Source organism: Chiloscyllium plagiosum, unplaced genomic scaffold, assembly GCF_037043375.1.
Source record: "Chiloscyllium plagiosum isolate Xiang-an unplaced genomic scaffold, Cpla_swu_hap1 HiC_scaffold_22, whole genome shotgun sequence".
In the NCBI taxonomy this organism is placed as follows: Eukaryota; Metazoa; Chordata; class Chondrichthyes; order Orectolobiformes; family Hemiscylliidae; genus Chiloscyllium; species Chiloscyllium plagiosum.
This window is the reverse complement of record NW_028270160.1, coordinates 22,881,643-22,900,844: the sequence shown is the minus strand read 5'-3', so window position 1 is coordinate 22,900,844 and position 19,202 is coordinate 22,881,643. Positions and strand designations below refer to the sequence as shown.

At 38.9% G+C, this 19,202-nt stretch overlaps 1 protein-coding gene across 1 annotated transcript in view; it reads left to right on the top strand.

Moving 5' to 3' along the window:
* The window catches only part of atrnl1b (attractin like 1b), a 947,890-nt gene extending 937,565 nt beyond the window's left edge, over positions 1-10,325 (top strand). Inside the window, exon 29 of the mRNA XM_043712811.2 lies at positions 8,544-10,325. Within this exon, the coding sequence (XP_043568746.1) occupies positions 8,544-8,668 (125 nt within the window). The 3' untranslated portion in view covers positions 8,669-10,325. The remainder of the gene's footprint in view (positions 1-8,543) is intronic.
* Positions 10,326-19,202: the final 8,877 nt, after the last annotated feature.

Here is a 19,202-nt window from a genome sequence, read left to right as displayed (position 1 = left end):
GCCAATCAAGCAACTACTGTATCCTGAATTGGTATCAAGTGCCTTGAGTGTTGTTGGAGCTGCAGTCATCCAGGCAAGTGGGAAGTTTTCCATCATGCTCCCTGATTTGTGCCTTGTTGATGTTAGATAGGCTGGGGAGAGTCAGGAGATGAATGACTCACTGCAGGATTCCTAGCGTCTAAACTGTTCTTGTAGCCAATATATTTGTACGGCTAGTATATTTCAGTTTCTGGTCAATGGTAACTCCCCCAGGATGTTGGGGCAATTGAATATCAGGTGAACATCATCTGTCACTTGTGTAGTGCTAATGACAACTGCAACTAGTCAATCCAAGTCTAGGTATTATGTAGGTCTTGAGATTGAGATTTGAATGATATAGATTTGTTAAAGCTCCTTGACATGACACTTGATCAAATGATAAGGGCTGTCATTCTCACCTCACTTGTTTTGAACTAAGGCCATGAGGTCAGAAGCAGTGTTCCGCCTGGCACTGTTGGTGACACCTTCCATCACTTTACTTTGCAATGTAGCAATGATAAATAGTTACTGCTCAGTCAGTTATTTCCTGTTAACCTCCCATAGAGGGAGGATAAGGGAACAGCCTGCATTTATTTAGCATCTCTAACATAGCATCCCAGAGCACTTAACAGCAGATTAAGAGCAAGTTTTAAGGAGTGATGTAAAGGAGTTGGGAGAACGAGAGAGCTTTAGGGAGGAAATTCCACAGCCAGCTTATGCTTTGACAGCTAATGGCACAGTTACCAATAATGGACTAATCGAAACCATGGAAATAAGAATTTAGAGGAAGTCAGATACTGTGAAAGATAAGTATGGAAATAGGAAGTAGTGGAGCAAAATAATGATTTGAAAAAAAATGATGAGTATTTTGAAATCGAGAAATTGTTTAAATAGAAACCAGTATAGATCAGTGAGTATAGTGTGGTGAGTGAACAGGGTGACACATTCACTCAGTGATTAGCTCTGCTGCCTCACTGTGCCAGGCACCCGGGTTCAATTCCACTCTGGGACAGCTGTCTGTCTGGAGTTTACATATTCTCCCCATGTCTGTGTGGGTTTCCTCTGGTTTCTTCCCATAGCCCAAAGATGTGCAGCTTAGGTGGATTGGCCATGCTAAATTGTCCATAGAATGTTGATGAATATGCAGGCTAGGTGGGTTAGCCATTGGAATTGCCGGGTTACAGGGATAGGATGGGAGGGTGATGTTGGTCTGGGTGGGATGCTCTTTAGAGGATCGATGTGCACCCGATGGGTTGAATGTCCTGTTTCCATACTGTAGGGATTCTGTGATGGGATGAGTCAGGACACAGGCAGCAGAGTTTTTTTAATAGCAGATAGTTATTGAAGTTTGAATGTCAGAGATTGGCCAGATTGTTGGACTCGTCATGATAAGAGATAAGAAATAATGGATTGGGGTTTTAACAGGTGATGGTCTGAGGTTGAGGAAAGGTCAGAAAATGTTACAATGATGGAAAAAAAGTGAACTTAATGATGACAAGTACATGGTTGGAAACTCATCCAGGGTCAAACATGACACCAAGATTATGAACAATAAGGTTTAGCCTCAGTGACTAGGGAGCTGAGGTTGTGGCAAGAACTGACAAATTGGTTTCAGTCTTTCCAATGTGGAGCTGGAGAAAATTACTGCTCATTCAAGACCAGATTTTGAAGAAGCAGTATGATAATTGAGAGACAATGAAGAGATCAAGAGAGGAGGAGTGGTGACTAGAGTCAGCTGCTGTCTGCAGTCTTGTGGAAACTGACCATGTGTTTTCCATACATCTGTACTAGAGGTACAGATGTATGTTATGAGTCAAAGGACCACAGGATAAGTCCTTGTGGAACATCAGAAATAACAGTTTGGGAGCAGGAAAAGAAGCCTTGCAAGGGATTCTCTGGCAATAATAACATAGATGATGGTGGACTGTATAGTGCCACAAAGCTGAACAATGGTGGAGAATTGTGTTACCTAGCCAAGCACTATTAGATTAGATTCCCTACAATGTGGAAACAGGCCCTTCGGCCCAACAAGTCCACACTGACCCTCCCTACAGCAACCCACCCATTCCCCTACATTTACCCATGACTAGTCCACCTAACACTAAGGACAATTTAGCATGGCCAATTCACCTGACCTGCACATCTTTGGGCTGTGGGAGGAAACCAGAGCACCCGGAGGAAACCCACGCAGACAAGGGGAGAACGTGCAAACTCCACACAGACAGTTGCCTGAGCTGGGAATCGAACCCGGGTCCCTGTCGCTGTGAGGCAGCAGTGCTAACCACTGTGCCGCCCCTGTCTGCTGACCTACCAGAGAAAAGCAGTAAAGGTAGAACCATGTCAAAGATTACGTAAATTGAGAACTAGAGGGATAGTTTGCTTTATCTTGGACACGATGAATCAGATGTATTTGTAATTTTGGTAAGATCTGTTTGAGAACTATTAGGAGATAGAAACCTGATTGGAAAGTTTCAGGCATGAAGTTCTGGTAAAGATGGGCACCGCAACAACACGTTTAAGGGCTTTGAGGAGGAAACAGGGATGGGAGATCAGATAGTAGTTTGTAACAACAAAATGTTCAAGTTTGTTGCTTGAGGAGGGGTGATGAAAGAGATTTGAAGGGGAGAAGAATAGCGCATTACAATATAAACTAACATGTGAGCCAGTAAGGTATGTTGGAAAGTGAACAGTTAGTGGGAGTTAGGCTGAGAGAGCAGAAGGGATGGATACTTAGGACCAGGGCAGGTGTGAGTTTTGGAGGACATTAAACCTAATGGGGAAAAAAAGCCCGAAAGGGAAGAAAACAGCAGATCATGTGGTCTGGCTTCCTTCCCTTAATTACACTCTAATAAAGGAATATATTAACAGTACTTTTTTTATTATTAACATCATTCAATTCTCATGAGTTATTTGCATCCTCTCTTTGAATGTCTTCCCATAAGCTAGGACCTGACTTGAAGGTTCCGTGATATCATATAGTGATAGAGTCACACAACATAGAGGCAGGCCCTTTGGCCCACCATGTCTATGCCGACCAACAAACTACACTTGGTCCATACAGTACTATGCCCTGGCATTTTAAATGCTTGTCTAGATGCTTCTTAAATGTTGTGAGAGTACCTGCCTCCATCATGTATCTCATGTAACATGTTCTACATCTTCACCAACCTCTATGGGGGGAGAAGTTTCCTCGTTCCCTTCTAAACCACTTAATTCTCACTTTGAACTTGTGCCCCCAGCCTTGAAAGCATCTACAATGGGGAAAGGATTCTAATGACCTACCTTATCTGCGCCTCTCATAATTTGGTATACCTCAATTCCTGATGAAGGGCTTTTGCCCGCAATGTCGATTTTCCAGCATCTAGGATGCTGCCTGACCTGCTGTGCTTTTCCAACACCACACTGTCGACTCTAATCTCCAGCATCTGCAGTCCTCACTTTCACCTACCTCAATTAGTTCCCCACCTCAGCCTCCTCTGCTCAGGACAAAACAACCCAGTCTCTCCTCATAACTGAGACTTTCCATCTCTGATAACATCTTGGTGAATCTCCTCTGCATCATCTCCTGTACGATTACGTCCATTTGATAGTCAGGGTGCAGGGGAAGGATCCAGAGCTACAGAGTTTTCAATCTGTGGCCTAACCAATATGAAACTGTAACAAGACTTCCTAACTCCCTGTCTAATGAAGGCAAACTTCCTGTACGCTGATCTTTGTATTACCAGAAGTGCTTTACACAATTGACTGAAGATCTGTTTTCAATTATCCTTTTAGCTTAACCAATTACAGCCTTCATTTTCTTTAGTTGTTCCTTTTATTTGAATCTGTGTAGTTGAGTATCAGATATTTGCTTTTTGGAGAAATGTAAGATTACAGTTGGGATTTCAGAAAGGAGCAGTGACCCCACAAACCATCAAGAAAAATACAGACCCTGGAAGCAATAATCCTGTTCAATGTGGTTCAAATTATTGGATTTTAGAACAAACACAGGATGGATGTGCACCAATTTGCATTAATTGTGAAAATTGACCTCAATATCATTATTTACAGTTATGTCATTTCAATCAAGTAAATTTTAACTAGCATCAACAAAAAAGTTTTAAATGTGCCGTTTGCAGGATTTTGACATGTGTAAATTGACTGTCATGTTTGCTGATATGGTGACAGTGAGTGACTATCAAAAAGACTTTATATTGGCTGTGAAATGCTTTATGACATGCTGAGGATGCAAAAGCCACCTTATAAACACAAAAGATAAAATACTGCAGAAACTGGAAAACTGAAATATAACAGAAAATGCCAGAAGTACTTATGAGGTCAGGCAGGGTCATATAAATACATGTCTTTCTTATAAGTACCATTACAGTATAATGTCCTATCTCGATTTATTACTGCAGCACAATGAGTTTTGGAATTTATAACTCTGTGGACAACAATATTCTCTTTCAATTGATTCAGAAGCTGCACATAATATGTTGCAGAAACAAAAAACCTTGGCACCATTGTAAGATGCCTGAAAGAAGTGCATTATTCTAACCCATTTCTATGAGACACATCTGGAGCCATGTCCTTTATCCCTCTTGTGTTTAAATTCCATTCATGTGAGGAAGAGATGTTTCAAAAAGAAAATTCTATATTTTGCTCACCAGACTAATACCTACTAATACTAATACTTTTAACAATTGTACTTTTCTATGGTAACGAATACGAAAATATCATCAACCGATGCCTGAAATAGCAACACTTTTTTTATTTCATCAAGCCCACCATAAGGAAAATACAATTCTAAATACCTACTGTAAATACCATATTCACAGAAGTAGGGTGTGTATACAATAATTATCTAAAGTTTGATTTATCAGAGTTATTTGGAGCATAGTTTACTGGAAGCTTAATTTGAAACTTGGGTTGCAAAAATAGTAAATACAGATGCCACAGGTTAGTTAGATTTGGTTCTCAGTTTGATTTGTAATTGGTGAAGACTAGTTAGAATAAAGATGGTCTATAATCTGTAGTTCAGACAATTTGAAGGTTTTTAGGTATTAAAACTAGGCTACCTTCAAATGTTAAGAGAGACCTGAAATTCTCTGGAAAAGTAAAGGCTGAGGGGTAACCCAATAATGTTATGTAGACTACCGATTAAGATTACTACCGATGCCACGTGCTCATGATAATTGGAATAACAGGATATACCAAATGATACATGGGTGGGGAAACATTGTAGTAGAGCAGGATTCAGTTTCCTGCGACATTGAGGCTGGCTTTGGAGAGGATGAAACTGAAACAAGGAGTACGGGTTGCTTCTGGACTTCACCAGGGCTAGTGTCCTCTGGGGATATGTGGTGATGTTGTGGGTGAAGAGTTGCTCATGCTGTCAGAGAGATTTTAATCTAGAATGAAAGGGGGATGGGAATCTGATCAGGAAGTCATAGAAGGGGGTAAAAATGGGAGTCAGAAAAAACAAGGACGAGAAACAAATGGACCATAATGCAAAATAAAGTTAGGATAACAAATAAGGGTAAAAACACAATTCTTTTGTCAAGAATTGGTATCTCCATATACAGAACATTTGGCAATGGTTAATATTTAAAGAAAGTATGCATGAATTACAACAATTAGTAATTCCTACGTGGCACAAAAAATGAAATAGAAAATGTGCCTCAAATAAGGTTAGAAAAAGAAATTAGGGAAAGTATTAGATCCAATGAGGAGACATAAAATTGGTAGAAGGAGCAGCAAGACTAAGAATTGGGCACATTTTATAATTCAGGAAAAGAGGACAAAAACTTTGACCAAGAGAGGAAATAGAGTGTGAGACTAAAGCTGGACAGAGCGTAAAACCTAACTGTAAAGCCTTATATAAATGTATGAAGAGAAGAAGGATACTAACGACAAATGGTCAGAAGGTAGGAAATTATAATGCAGAACAAAGAAGTGACAGAAGAACTTGGTTCTGTCTTCACAAAAAGTATCACAAATAACCTCTCAGAAATGTTAGGGAACCCAGGATATGATGAGAGGGAAGAATTCAAGAAAATCGTGTTAATAAAATAATAGTGTTAGGGACATTAATGGGGTTAAAGGCTAACAAATCACCAATCATTATTGCCTGCTGATCTGTATCCCAGAGTACGAAAGGAAGTGGCCCTGGAAATAATGGATGCATTGGATGGTCATCTTCCGAAACTCTATAGACTCTTGAGCAGCTCCTATAGACTGGAGGGTGTCAAATATAATCCTTCAATTTAAAAAGGGAGGAAGAAAATGTCTGTAGTGGAGAAAAATGCTAGAGTCTGTCATAAAAGACTTAAGAGAATATTTTGAAAGCATTATTGGGGAATACACAAAGCAAGCACGGGTTTATGATAGGCAAATAATGTTTAAAGCTACTGGAGTTTTTTCAGGATGTAGCTAGTAGATTAGATAAAGAAGAAACAGTGGATATGGTGTATTTGGATTTTCAGGAGGCTTTTGATAAAGTCCTACACAAGAGGTTAGTGGGCAAAACTAAAGCATACTAGATTGGAAATAGTACACTGGTATGGGTTGAAAATTGGTTGAAAAAGAGGAAACAGGACAGTAGGCAATGACTAGTGGGGTATCAAAACAATCAGTGCTTAGACCTCAGCTATTCATAATATATATATATGACCCAGAGAAGGGAACCAAAGGCAACATTTCAAAGTAATTCAGACAAGTTGAGTGCGTGAACAAACACAGAGTAGACACAGTACAGCATGGCTAAATGTGAATTTATACACTTCAATGTTAAAAAAAGAGATGAAGAGTATTACTTTAATGATGATTTATTCAAAAAATATGGATTTACAAAAGAATCTGGTCTGTTTGTACACCAGTCAATGAAAATAGATAGGCAAATGCAGCAAACAATAAGGAAGGTGAATGCCATATTGGCATTCATAGCAAAATGATTTGAATTCAGAGGTAAAGATGACTTACTGCAGTTATGCAGGATTTTTGTCAGACCACAGATGGAGTATTAGTGCCTAAGAAAAGATATGCTTGTCATAGAGGGAGTGCATGAAAGTTCACCAGGCTGATATGGAAATGGCAGGACTACCCTACGAGGAGAAATTGGTTCAACTGAGCCTATATTCACTGTGTTTAGAAGCAAAAGGATCTGATTAAAACTTATAAAAGTCCAGCAAACTAGAAAGACTTGATGCAGGGAGGATGTTTTCTTTGGTTCATGGGTCTAAAACTAGGAGTTATAATCTTGGGGTATAGGTCAACCAATTTCAGACTGAGGTTAGGAAAAATGTTTTCACTCAAAGGGAGGTGAACCTATTGAATTCTATATGGAAGGCTGTGGAGACCAAGTGACTGAATATATTCAAGAAAAAGATAGATATCTCTTTAGATATTAAAGTCATCAAGGGGTGTGAGGAGAAAGCAGGAATGTGATATTGAGATAGAGGATCAGACATGATCACCTTGAGTGGCAGAGAAGGCTGGAAGATTGAATAACCTATTCTTGCTTTTAGTTTCTATGTTTCGTGTATCTAATTGTAATTTGAAGCAAATAGCATGGCATGTATTTTATACCTGTTTTACTGAAAGTTTTATGAACTTATTGAATATTAAAAAACATTTGTATTGAACACATTGATTTGTATATTTGTATTAGGGAAAAGCTAAGTTAATCAGAGCAACTTCATACAAGTTGACAAAGGCTCTGTGGGATTGATTAGCATATCTAAATAAAGTATAAGTTCAACATTTACTACTTCTTCATGTATATACATGAAAGCCAGCATTCACCCCACATGAGAAAAACTGCAATAAATGTTGGATGAAAGTAATACATGAAGTCTGTTTAATTATCTAATTTGCTTTTCTTTTAAGTAGAACAAATTTTCAGTAACATGTTAAGCAATATTGCATGCAGAAAGGTATTCATGCTACTAATTTTCATGAAATATCCTCTTTCCCACCTGATATTTCCTCACATAATCAATCTCAGCCAACCATTCACTTCAGGACTTAAACTATTTAAAATATAATTATTCTTAAATACTTCAAAGCACTTCAAAATTCAATTAAGTGTTTTCAGATACATATGAAATTCAAACCCTGAAAGAAAGTGGACATTTGTAATGAACATTTGAGGCACTATATTTATATAAAGGCTTCAACTTGCTGTATATTTAAATTTATTTGACCCGTGCTTCTGTGAATCATCGTAACATAGTTAATGAAATTCCTTTAGACCTCAAGTTTTGAGTAATGAATTGTTCTTCATTTAATTGTATTGCTTTGATAACTAGGAACAGTACTGGACTGGAGAACACAATAAATGAATTTCATAAGATGATTTATGTGACATCTTGAAAAATGATCTCTTGTAGTGACCTGATTTAATGGAAATCAAACAGCATTGCCATACCAAAAACACTTTTTCGAAGTTGGAGTGGATAGTCTTTTCACTGTGCAGAAAAACAACCAGTATGTCGTAAAGGCTAATGGAGCTCCAAGTAAATCATTTTTCATTTTTGTTTCTGCAGGTCTTGCCATAGCCAGTGCACTTATAGATATTTCTCAACAAAAACCAAATGAGTGCAAAGAGAAGACCTCAGCAGTTAGAAACAGAAAACAACTCCCTCCAACACATCAAGGAACTTGTGTATAAATTGTATAAAAACTCACTTGTTTATCTTTAATCTTTTTTTCCTTTTGATATGGCTTTATTTATGAAGCCACTCAACAGCCTCAGACTTTGAAGGGGCAACAGCATAAGAATATTAAAACGTGGGCCCTGTCATCTCCATATATAAAGTCAGAGATGGGTCCTGTACCAGTCAATAGGGGTTAGACTTGTCTTCCATGCTGTCATTTTGATTTATTACATTTTCACATCATTAGTCATATTTTTGAAAACGATCATGAAAATAAAATTTAAAATGCTCAATGACCACAGATTTCTTTTCCCTTTTAGGAACATGTTGAAGGCAATTGATTGTGTATGAATAACTATCAGTCTTTTTAAGATTGTCAAAGTATTAATGTAAATATGTTAACGGGAATGAATGTTTTTGATATATGTGGTACTGCAACTTTGGTAACTGTGAAGGGGAGGAGAGAAATGTGTAAATGTGGATACATTTGTAACCATCTCGGAAGTCTGCGGTTATTTTTATTCTACAGTGGACATATGGAATAATACCGCTGTTGGCGGTTTGATTCATGGTTGCTTGCATGTTACAATGGTGCTGGAGCAATAATTAGAAATCAATAGTATGCTAATTATTTGAAAAAAATACAAGTGTTGCAATTTATAATATTCTTGGATTCTGCGTTTACATTTCAGTCTTCGTAAGGAATGCAGAAAATACTTCACTGCTGTCTTGTTGAATCACAGTATAGGAGAGCATTTATAAAAATGTTATTTATTGCAGACATCTAAGGGGAAAACCCCACATAATTACATTTTTTAAAACATAGTATATCCATTTTGTTGTTAGTTTACTGGGACAACTATATATGACAAAAGGAAAGAAAACACATCTTAGCATGGAAAGCAGATTGTGCAGTTCTGTCAGTGGTCATTATGTAAGTAACTTTGATAAACACTTGATTGAAATGATAGATATGTAATGGTGAAGGACACAGGGTAGAAGAATAACTTGAATTCATGCTTTTTTTTGTTTCTTGGGTGGGTTTAGGTGGCTGAGTTTGTCACATAACAATTTAGCTAAACAATAAATTTGAAAGAATATCTGCTTTTTCTAACTGAAATTTGATGTAATTTCTAAAAAAAAAGTGCATCAGGCTAGCATGGGACACTTGATTCAGTAATGTGTCTGACTCCAGTTTTCATATTTGAAGGAAATCTTCTTGTAGACTTACAGTAGACAATGATCTCGGACTTTTCCCTACTATGTATACAGAAGCTGTTCTTTATATGTAACATTTGTGTTGAATTGCACTGATCTATGGGATTTTAGTTCTAACCTATATTGGAAACACATTTCAAGTAATTGTGTATTAAGGAGTATGGAAGCCTCATTTTTTTTGCCTCATATTTCAGAAAAAGGTTCTGTGATTACCATTTTTTACTAATTTGTTTCATTCCATTTGTGTCTTGCTAGGTAATTCATAAAATTGTAAAGTATCACATCTGTAAATACACATCTGACAGGAGCAGTCAAGTGATTGCACAAATAAGTATTTTACACTGAAATATTTAGATTTGTATCATTAAAGAACAGCTCACTTAAATTTTGTGTTTACCTGGACCGATGTAAAACAGTTTTGAAGCTTCAACATAATAAAAAAAACTGAAAGTATTTTTCTTTCAATTTCTTTCTTGTATGTTGGAAAAGTTCTTCACTTGTAATGTTGTGTAGGCTTTCTGATATTGCGTGTGATAGCCCCAGGGGTACTAAAAGAAATAAAGCTGAATGTGTGCATGAAATGACAAAGTAACAATTGCTGGAGAATATGTATCAATGCTTTGTTATTCTTTGAGATTTGATTTAATCATAATTCCTGTGTTTTGTGCTGTCTTTGAATTCATCTTCACTCTTCTAATGGGAAAGTTGAAGAATTTTCTAATGCAGAAAATTCTACCATTTTGCAATGAAAATGGATTCAAACAACCTATATGCAGCATCTAGTTTATTTTTAATTTATAGTGTAAGATGAGGAGCAGGTCAACAGGAACGAAGTGACAATGGCCATAACCAATATTTGTTACACAGATTATAAACCTTTTAACAAGATGTACTGGGTGAAGGTAGGAATAGGGCATGATTGAAGTTTTGGATCATTTGTTAAATAGTAGTCTCAATAGATAAGGATATAGGGAATCCTCTACTTCAAAAGCTGCTAATGGAGTAGAACATATGAATTCAATATTCACAGTTGCACCAGGTAAATACTTGTTCTCACCATTGATTTCTCTTATAATCTTGTGATTTAAAAACACTTTGTAGTTATATACTTTCTTTTTAAAAAATCCATCAATATTTAGTTTTTGTGAGGAATAAACAAGATTACCATATCCTTTAAAAACTGCTGCTTGTTCAAACACTTCACGATTTGTGGTAAAGGTTTTTATGTCACTATGCAGAATCTTCTGTTAGCAGTGAAAGACCCACACTGTCTCTTTTGAGGAACGCCCGCCAGAATATCAGCCAATCAGGCAGTTTCCAGGACACCAGAGGGCCTTACTCTGGAATTAGGCTCCCACCACCACCAAAGGCAGAAGGATATTATTGATCATTAATTAAAGAGGAGACATCACTGAATAGCAGTCTCAACACAGCAAACCACTGGCCAATCAGAGTCCAGTCCCTGCAGTTGGCAATGTTGCAGCGGAGGCCATGGCTGGTTCTGGAAGAGCAACCCTGGAACTCCAGGAGTGAAGTAAGTGATGATTCAGGTAAGGATGTTTCATGAAGTGGTGGTGCAGAGTGATTAGATTAGATTACTTACAGTGTGGAAACAGGCCCTTCAGCCCAACAAGTCCACACCGACCCGCCAAAGCGCAACCCACCCATTCCCCTACACTTACCCCTTTACCTAATACTATGGGCAATTTAGCATGGCCAATTCACCTAACCTGCACATTCTTGGACTGTGGGAGGAAACCGGAGCACCCAGAGGAAACCCACGCAGACACAGGGAGAATATGCAAACTCCACACAGTCAGTCGCCTGACTCGGGAATTGAACCCGGGTCTCTGGTGCTGTGAGGCAGTAGTGCTAACTACTGTGCCACCATGCCACCCAAGGAGAGCTGAATCAAGGGGAGGTGATGGCCCAGTGGTATCACTGGACTCTTCTTACTGGGACCCAGCTAATTATGATTTGGATGAAGGGACTGAATACAATACATGCAAATTTGCAGATGACACTAAGCTGGGTGGCAGTGTGTGCTGTGAGGAGGATATTAAGAGGTGGCAGGGTGACTTGGAAAGACTGGCTGAGTTGGTAAGTACTTGGCAAATGCAATTAAATGTGAGGTTATCCACTTTGGTCGCAAAAATAGGAAGGCAGATTATTATCTGAATGGTGTCAGTTTAGGAAAAGGTGAGGTGCAGTGAGATCTGGATGTCATGGTAGAACAGTCATTGAAGGTTGGCATGCAGGTGCAGCTGGCAATGAGGAAAGTTATTGGCATGCTGTCCTTCACAGCAAGAGGATTTGAAAACAGAATAAAAAGGTCTTGCTGCAGTTATAAAGGGCCTTGGTGAGACCATACCTTGAGTATTGTGTGCAGTTTTGGTCCCCTCATCTGAGGGAGCATGTTCTTGCTATTGAGGGAGTCACAAAGGTTCACCAGACTGACTCGCAAGATAGCACGACTGACATATGAGGAAAGACTAGATGGACTGGGCTTGTACTCACTGGAATTTTAAAAAAATGAGGAGGGGTCTCACAGAAACATATAAAATCCTGCTGGACTGGACAGGCTAGATGTGGGAAGAATGTTTCCGATGTTGACGAAGTTCAGGACTAGGGGTCATAGTCTAAGAATAAGGGGTAAGCCATTCAGGACTGATATGAGGAAGAATTTCTCAACTCAGAGTGTTGGGGACCTGTGGAATTCTCTCCCACAGGGAGCTGTTGGGCCACTTTATTAGATATATTCAAGAGGGAGCTGGATGTGGTCATTGCAGCTGATGGGATCAAGGGGTATGGAGAGAAACTGGTAATGGGATACTGAGATTGCATGATCATCCATGATCATGTTGAATGGTGGTGCAAGCTCAAAGGGCTGAATATGGCCTCTCCTGCACCTATATTTTATATTTCTATATTTCAAATTCTGGGGAAGCAGGTTCAAATCCCACCATAGCAGATGATATAATTTGAACTCAATAAAGAATCAGGAATGAAGAGTCTAATGATGACCATGAAACTATTGCCAATTGTCAGAAAATGCTCAGCTGGTTCACTAATGTCCTTTAGGGAAGGAAGCATTTCATCCTTACCTGGTCTAGCCTACATGTGACTCCAGATCCACAGCAATGTGGTTGATTCTTAACTGCACTCTGGGCAATTCAGGATGACCAATAAATGCTCGCCTAGCCCATGTTGCCTACATCCCATGAATTAGTAAAAAGAAAGGGCAGGATATGGCTCTCAGCAAGGAACCTTCCTGTTTGATGTCCATGAACTCAGTCATGCAGTGAATTCCTTTAATGAAGCTACCCCCTTCCCCTCAACTGATAAGCAGCTACCGCTCTTTTTGTTTAAATCAAGTCTGCCTGCAGCTGCATTAATCCCAGCAACAGCAGGAAGAGACATTAAAGTGATTCTTCATTGGTCACTTAAGGGCCTAACTTGGTTGTATGTTGAACCTTACTGCCCAGGACATAATCCTGGTGCTGGAGGGAGAGTTTGGGTATATGGCCACTTCATCTAATGAATTGCCCTTCTCACCTCCTACATTGATCAAATAGGAAGCAGAAGATTCTGCCAGTTGCCTACAATTGAATGGGCATATGCTACAATTAAAAGAGCTTTTGTTAAGCTTTTTTTAATAGGATTAGATCGATTATGAGCATTTACCTGACCTACTTTTGTTGCAGATCTCCCATCTCAGGTGTTGTTTTGCACTTTCCCACACCTGTCTCCAAGCTCACCTACTTTTTTGACATTCTGAGCCCTAGATTCTATTTCTTGGATGTTCTTTTGAGCTTCCAGCCCTGTGCTTTGACTTCCTGTATGTATCACACCATTTGTATTTTGCTCCACCATGCTCATTCAGCAGAACCTTGTGCTTATTGCAAATTATTATTTGACAGCACTAATCTGCCCATTATCTCTCAGGGATGGCATCAAAGGTGTTAAGTTATGGAACTGGTAATTACATTATCTACAGTATAGTAACAGGCCATTGAGCCCAACTAGTCCACACCAACCCTCCGAAGAGTAACCCACCCAGACCCATTTCCTTCTGAATGATGCACCTAACACTATGGGCAATTTGGCATGGCCAATTCACCTAACCTGCACATCTTTGGACTGTGGGAGGAAACCAGAACACCCAGAGGAAACCCACGCAGACATGGGGAGAATGTGCAAACTCCATACACAGTCACCTGAGGCAGGAATTGAACCCAGGTCCCTGGCGCTGTGAGGCAGCAGTGCTAACCATTGAGCTACAGTGCTGCCCCAAATCAAGAGGCCCAGACCAAGATTCTAGAGGCATCATGTTAAATCCCACCTTGGCAGCTGCAGAATTTAAATTAATAGTAATTAGTTAAATCTGAAATTAAAAGATAGTATCAGTAATGGTAATCATGAAGCTACCTGACATAAAAACCTATCTGGGTAAAAACAATGACTGCAGATGATGGAAACCAGATTCTGGATTAGTGGTGCTGGAAGAGCACAGCAGTTCAGGCAGCATCCAAGGAGCTTTGAAATCGACGTTTCGGGCAAAAGCCCTTCATCAGGAATAAAGGCAGTGAGCCTGAAGCGTGAAGAGATAAGCTAGGGGAGGGTGGGGGTGGGGAGAGAGTAGCATAGAGTACAATGAGTGAGTGGGGGAGGAGATGAAGGTGATAGGAAAGGGAGGAGAGGATGGAGTGGATAGGTGGAAAAGGAGCTAGGCAGGTCGGACAAGTCCGGACAAGTCATGGGGAGAATGCTGAGCTGGAAGTTTGAAACTATGATGAGGTGAGGGAAGGGGAAATGAGGAAGCTGTTGAAGTCCACATTGATGCCCTGGGGTTGAAGTGTTCCGAGGCGGAAGATGAGGCGTTCTTCCTCCAGGCGTCTGGTGGTGAGGGAGCGGCAGTGAAAGAGGCCCAGGACCTCCATGTCTTCGGCAGAGTGGGAGGGGGAGTTGAAATGTTGGGCCACGGGGCGATGTGGTTGATTGGTACGGGTGTCCCAGAGATGTTCCCTAAAGCGCTCTACTAGGAGGCGCCCAGTCTCCCCATTGTAGAGGAGACCGCATCAGGAGCAACGTATACAATAAATGATATTAGTGGAGCCTTCCACATCCATCAAAGTTTTACTTGCAAATACCCACCCTCCCATCCTGGCACTTTCCCCTGCCACCGCAGGAACTGTAAAACCTGCGCCCACACCTCCTCCCTCACCTCTATCCAAGGCCCTAAAGGAGCCTTCCACATCCATCAAAGTTTTACTTGTACATCCACAAGGATCAGTACTGGGTCCATTACTTTTCAACATTTATATAAATGATTTCGATGTGAGCATAAGAGATATAGTTAGTAAGTTTGCTGATCACACCAAAATTGGAGGTGTAGTGGACAGTGAAGTAGGTTACCTCAGATTACAGTGGGATTTTGATTAAATGGGCCAATGGGCTGAGAACTGGCAGATGGAGTTTAATTTAGATAAATGTGAGGTGCTCCATTTTGGGAAAGCAAATCTTACCAGGACTTATACACTTAACAGTCAGGTCCTAGGGAGTGCTGCTGAACAAAGAGACCTTGGAGTGCAGGTTCATAGCTCCTTGAAAGTGGAGTCGCAGGCAGATAGGATAATGAAGAAGGCATTTGGTATGCTTTCCTTTATTAGTCAGAGTATTGAGTACAGGAGTTGGGAGGTCATGTTGTGGCTGTACAGGACATTGGTTTGACCACTGTTGGAATATTGCGTGCAATTCTGGTCTCCTTATTGGAAAGATGTTGTGAAACTTAAAAGGGTTCAGAAAAGATTTACGAGGATGTTGCCAGGGTTGGAGGATCTGAGCTGCAGGGAGAGGCTGAACAGGCTGGGGCTGTTTTCTGTGGAGCGTTGGAGGCTGATGGGTGACCTTATAGAGGTTTATAAAATCATGAGCGGCATGGATAGGATAAATAGACAGTCTTTTTCCCTGGGGTGGGGGAGTCCAGAACTAGAAAGCATAGGTTTAGGGTGAGAGGGGAAAGATAGCAAAGAGACCTAAGAGGCAACATTTTCACTCAGAGGGTGGTACATGTATGGAATGAGCTGCCAGGGGAAGTAGTGAAGGATAGTACAATTGCAACATTTAAAAGACATCTAGATGGGTATATGGATAGGAAGGGTTTGAAGGGATATGGGCCAGGTGCTGGCAGGGGGGACTAGATTGGGTTGAGATTTCTAGTCAGCATGGACAAGTTGGACCGAAGGGTCTATTTCCGTGCTGTATGTCTCTATGACAGTACTGGTAATAATCATGAGTAAATTGACGCCTACTGTTTTCAGAGTATTTACTATTCATTTTGGCTAAATATACACCTCCAATTGAAAATTCACCTCCAAGTATCTTAAATCTATTTTTAAAAATTAAAATCTTCCTCTTTGAACCACTTAGTTTAATATTTTGCGGAAATTGTTTAACAATAGCCCCTACCCCAACTTTGTCCCCTCTGCAATTTGGTTGTGTGTCTCTTTCTGCCTTTGAACTATTTGTTTCAGTTCTTACATGGTGCTATAATACGCATACTGCAATTCATAAGCAATATAGAGCTTTCAGAAATTAAGTGCTGGTTTATTTATAAAGATGGCATATCAGAACCAGAGATATTGCAGAAGGCAAAATGGCTAGAGATGGCAAGTCCCAGGCTATGAGCTCTGTCCATGGTCAACAAAGAATTAAAAATGTTTTTATTTTGCAAGGAGATAAGGAAAATGCAATCACAAATATTAGATTTTTCTTCAAGTTTTGATGTTGCACTCTTTTAAAGGCACTCCATCTTTTATAATTAACCTTTTTTACTCAAGTCCAACCCTGTAATGTTCAATGATCCCAGTCCCTTTCTGCTTACATGCACTGTTTTTAATACCACTTCCTGTTATGTTTAACTGCTTCCCAGTTTCTACCAGACCCATTTAGATTTTTATTCTTTCTTCTAACCCCAAAACAAAGCTATATCTTGAATCTGTATTATACTGTTAATTTCACCAGACTTGTACTCTAACATGAAAGAACTCTACTTATATAAAAATTCCCTGTTTCCTGGTGGTATTTGGAATATTTTCACCCTGCAGACCCTTTTTTATAAACCTAATTCTGCCTGTAAGAGGTTATTATGTCTTTTATTATGCAGCAGAGAATCATTCTGTTAAAATATTATGTTACTTCAATATAGAAAATCTTCTGTTTCATAATTGTGAGCAATACTGTGAGAGATCCCATTATTGTAGTAAATAGTTAAGCTATACATATTAACCTTCCATGTTCTACAATGGTTATGTGCACACTGGGTTCAGAGAGACAAACCTGTGGACACTGAAAGCAACAAGAGGAATCGCTCTTATTTGGGAGAGAAATAAAATAACTTATGTGGATGTGTGAATAGAGATAAAAGTCTGCAAGAACAAGTTTCAAAAATTATATCATCAAAGCAATGCTATCGTAACTAGACAAGCCTCATGCTGAGGTGAAACCTCTGAAGTGCTAAGTGTAAGATGAAAAGTCCAGTTACGAGTTATGTCTACTCATACCGGGTAAAACTTGATTCCAGGTGTTCATCAATGAATATCTGAAAATGAAACTTATTGCCTCATGCAAGAAGTTACTGTGAATTATAGAGTTTGTCACTTCCCTACAGAATTCTAACTGTACCATGGCAAAGCTTTATTGAGTTGGAAAACAGAGAAAGATGCAATTTTCATCTTCTATACTTTAAAATATACCATCTGAATTACAGCAGGAGGACAAAACTAGATTTTTTTGGAGACAATAGTATTAGCTATATGTAATTTAAAATGTATGCAATTTTTTGCAATATGTAATTATAATATTCTCTTGCTTGACAAAGGTGCTCTCAGAAAATTAATGAAGAAAATATTGAATGAAGTTTTGATGGTACACTATTTTTGCTCTAAAGAAAACAGCTGGTAGTTTTAATATAAAATAATCCTACAGTGAATATAGACATGTTAATCTTTGCCAAAAATCATGGAATGTGGAGGTGTACTTTTTTATTTTCACTGATTGTTACTGTAATGGCTAAGTTTAATTAGTGATATCAATTTCAAGATTATACTTGGGGGAAACAAAAAAGAATCCTTACACTCCAAGTTGATCAGAAAGTATTTCATAGATTAAAAAAATCCATGATGTAAATTGAAGTGAAATATATACTGTGTATGTTGAATGTTAAAATAGCTACATTGCTAGTTCTATTATACATAAATATCAATAAATTTTTCTCATAGTTAAACACTCACTGTGCCTTGAATATAAAAGATCATGTCTCATTGTTAGCTTCCTCTGCTGGAGAGAAAGGCATGTTGGCCAAAAGGCTATGCAATGGAAGGATTGAGCTTATTTGAATAGAATTGTTACCTTTTTAAATAGTTCAATTATTTACAATTCCCTCCAATGTTAAAGTGACTACACTTCCTTTTGGTTCATTCAACAATGGAGATTATTTGAAGTCGCTGAAAATGCAATTTATTTTGATATTTTATTCTTATCTCTCTCTTCAAGTCTTACGTCAGTCTAACATTATGGTTTCAAGATGTAAATGCCTTTTTGGAGTTGTAATAAATAACACTTCCCCTCATTTCTCCATTCTCCTGGAAGGGGAAGATTTCAATTTAGTGTCAAGACTTTTCCCGTTTTAAATGTTTCAGGTAATTCTAACTGATTACACAACATACTAACAAAGCACATATCTGAATCCCAACTTTGCTTGATATCTTCCATCAAGTGAGTCCCTTAACAATTAGTTGAGAAGGGAAAAGTTGTTAAAGATTTTAACGAGCACTTTTTACTTTTGATTTCCTGCAGTGCAATTCACAATTCTGGAGGGTAGTCACATGTAGAGTTTACTTTACCCAGCCAAGGAGAGAATACAAATATGAAAATACATAAAATATATTTGAGGCAATTTTTTTTTCACTGATTAAACTAGAAGTGCACGGCCATGATCCTTGCTGCATCTGTGCTGACAGTTCTGAAATTCATGGCACATCAGCTTCTTACCAGTTTCTTCTAGAAATACATTAGACTTGAGCATACAGGGCACAATTTCACAAGTTAGAAATTGCACCAAATTTGGAAGTATTGTGAACAGTGAGGAGGATAATTTTAAACTTCAAGAGGACATAAACGTCAGGGGAATGGACAGATAAAAAGCAGATGACGTTGAATGTAGAAATGAGTGAAGTGATTCATTTTGGTTGGAACGAAGAAGAGACGGTATAAAGTAAACTGTAAAGTTCTGAAGGAACAGGAGCTAAGGGACATGATACTATGTGCACA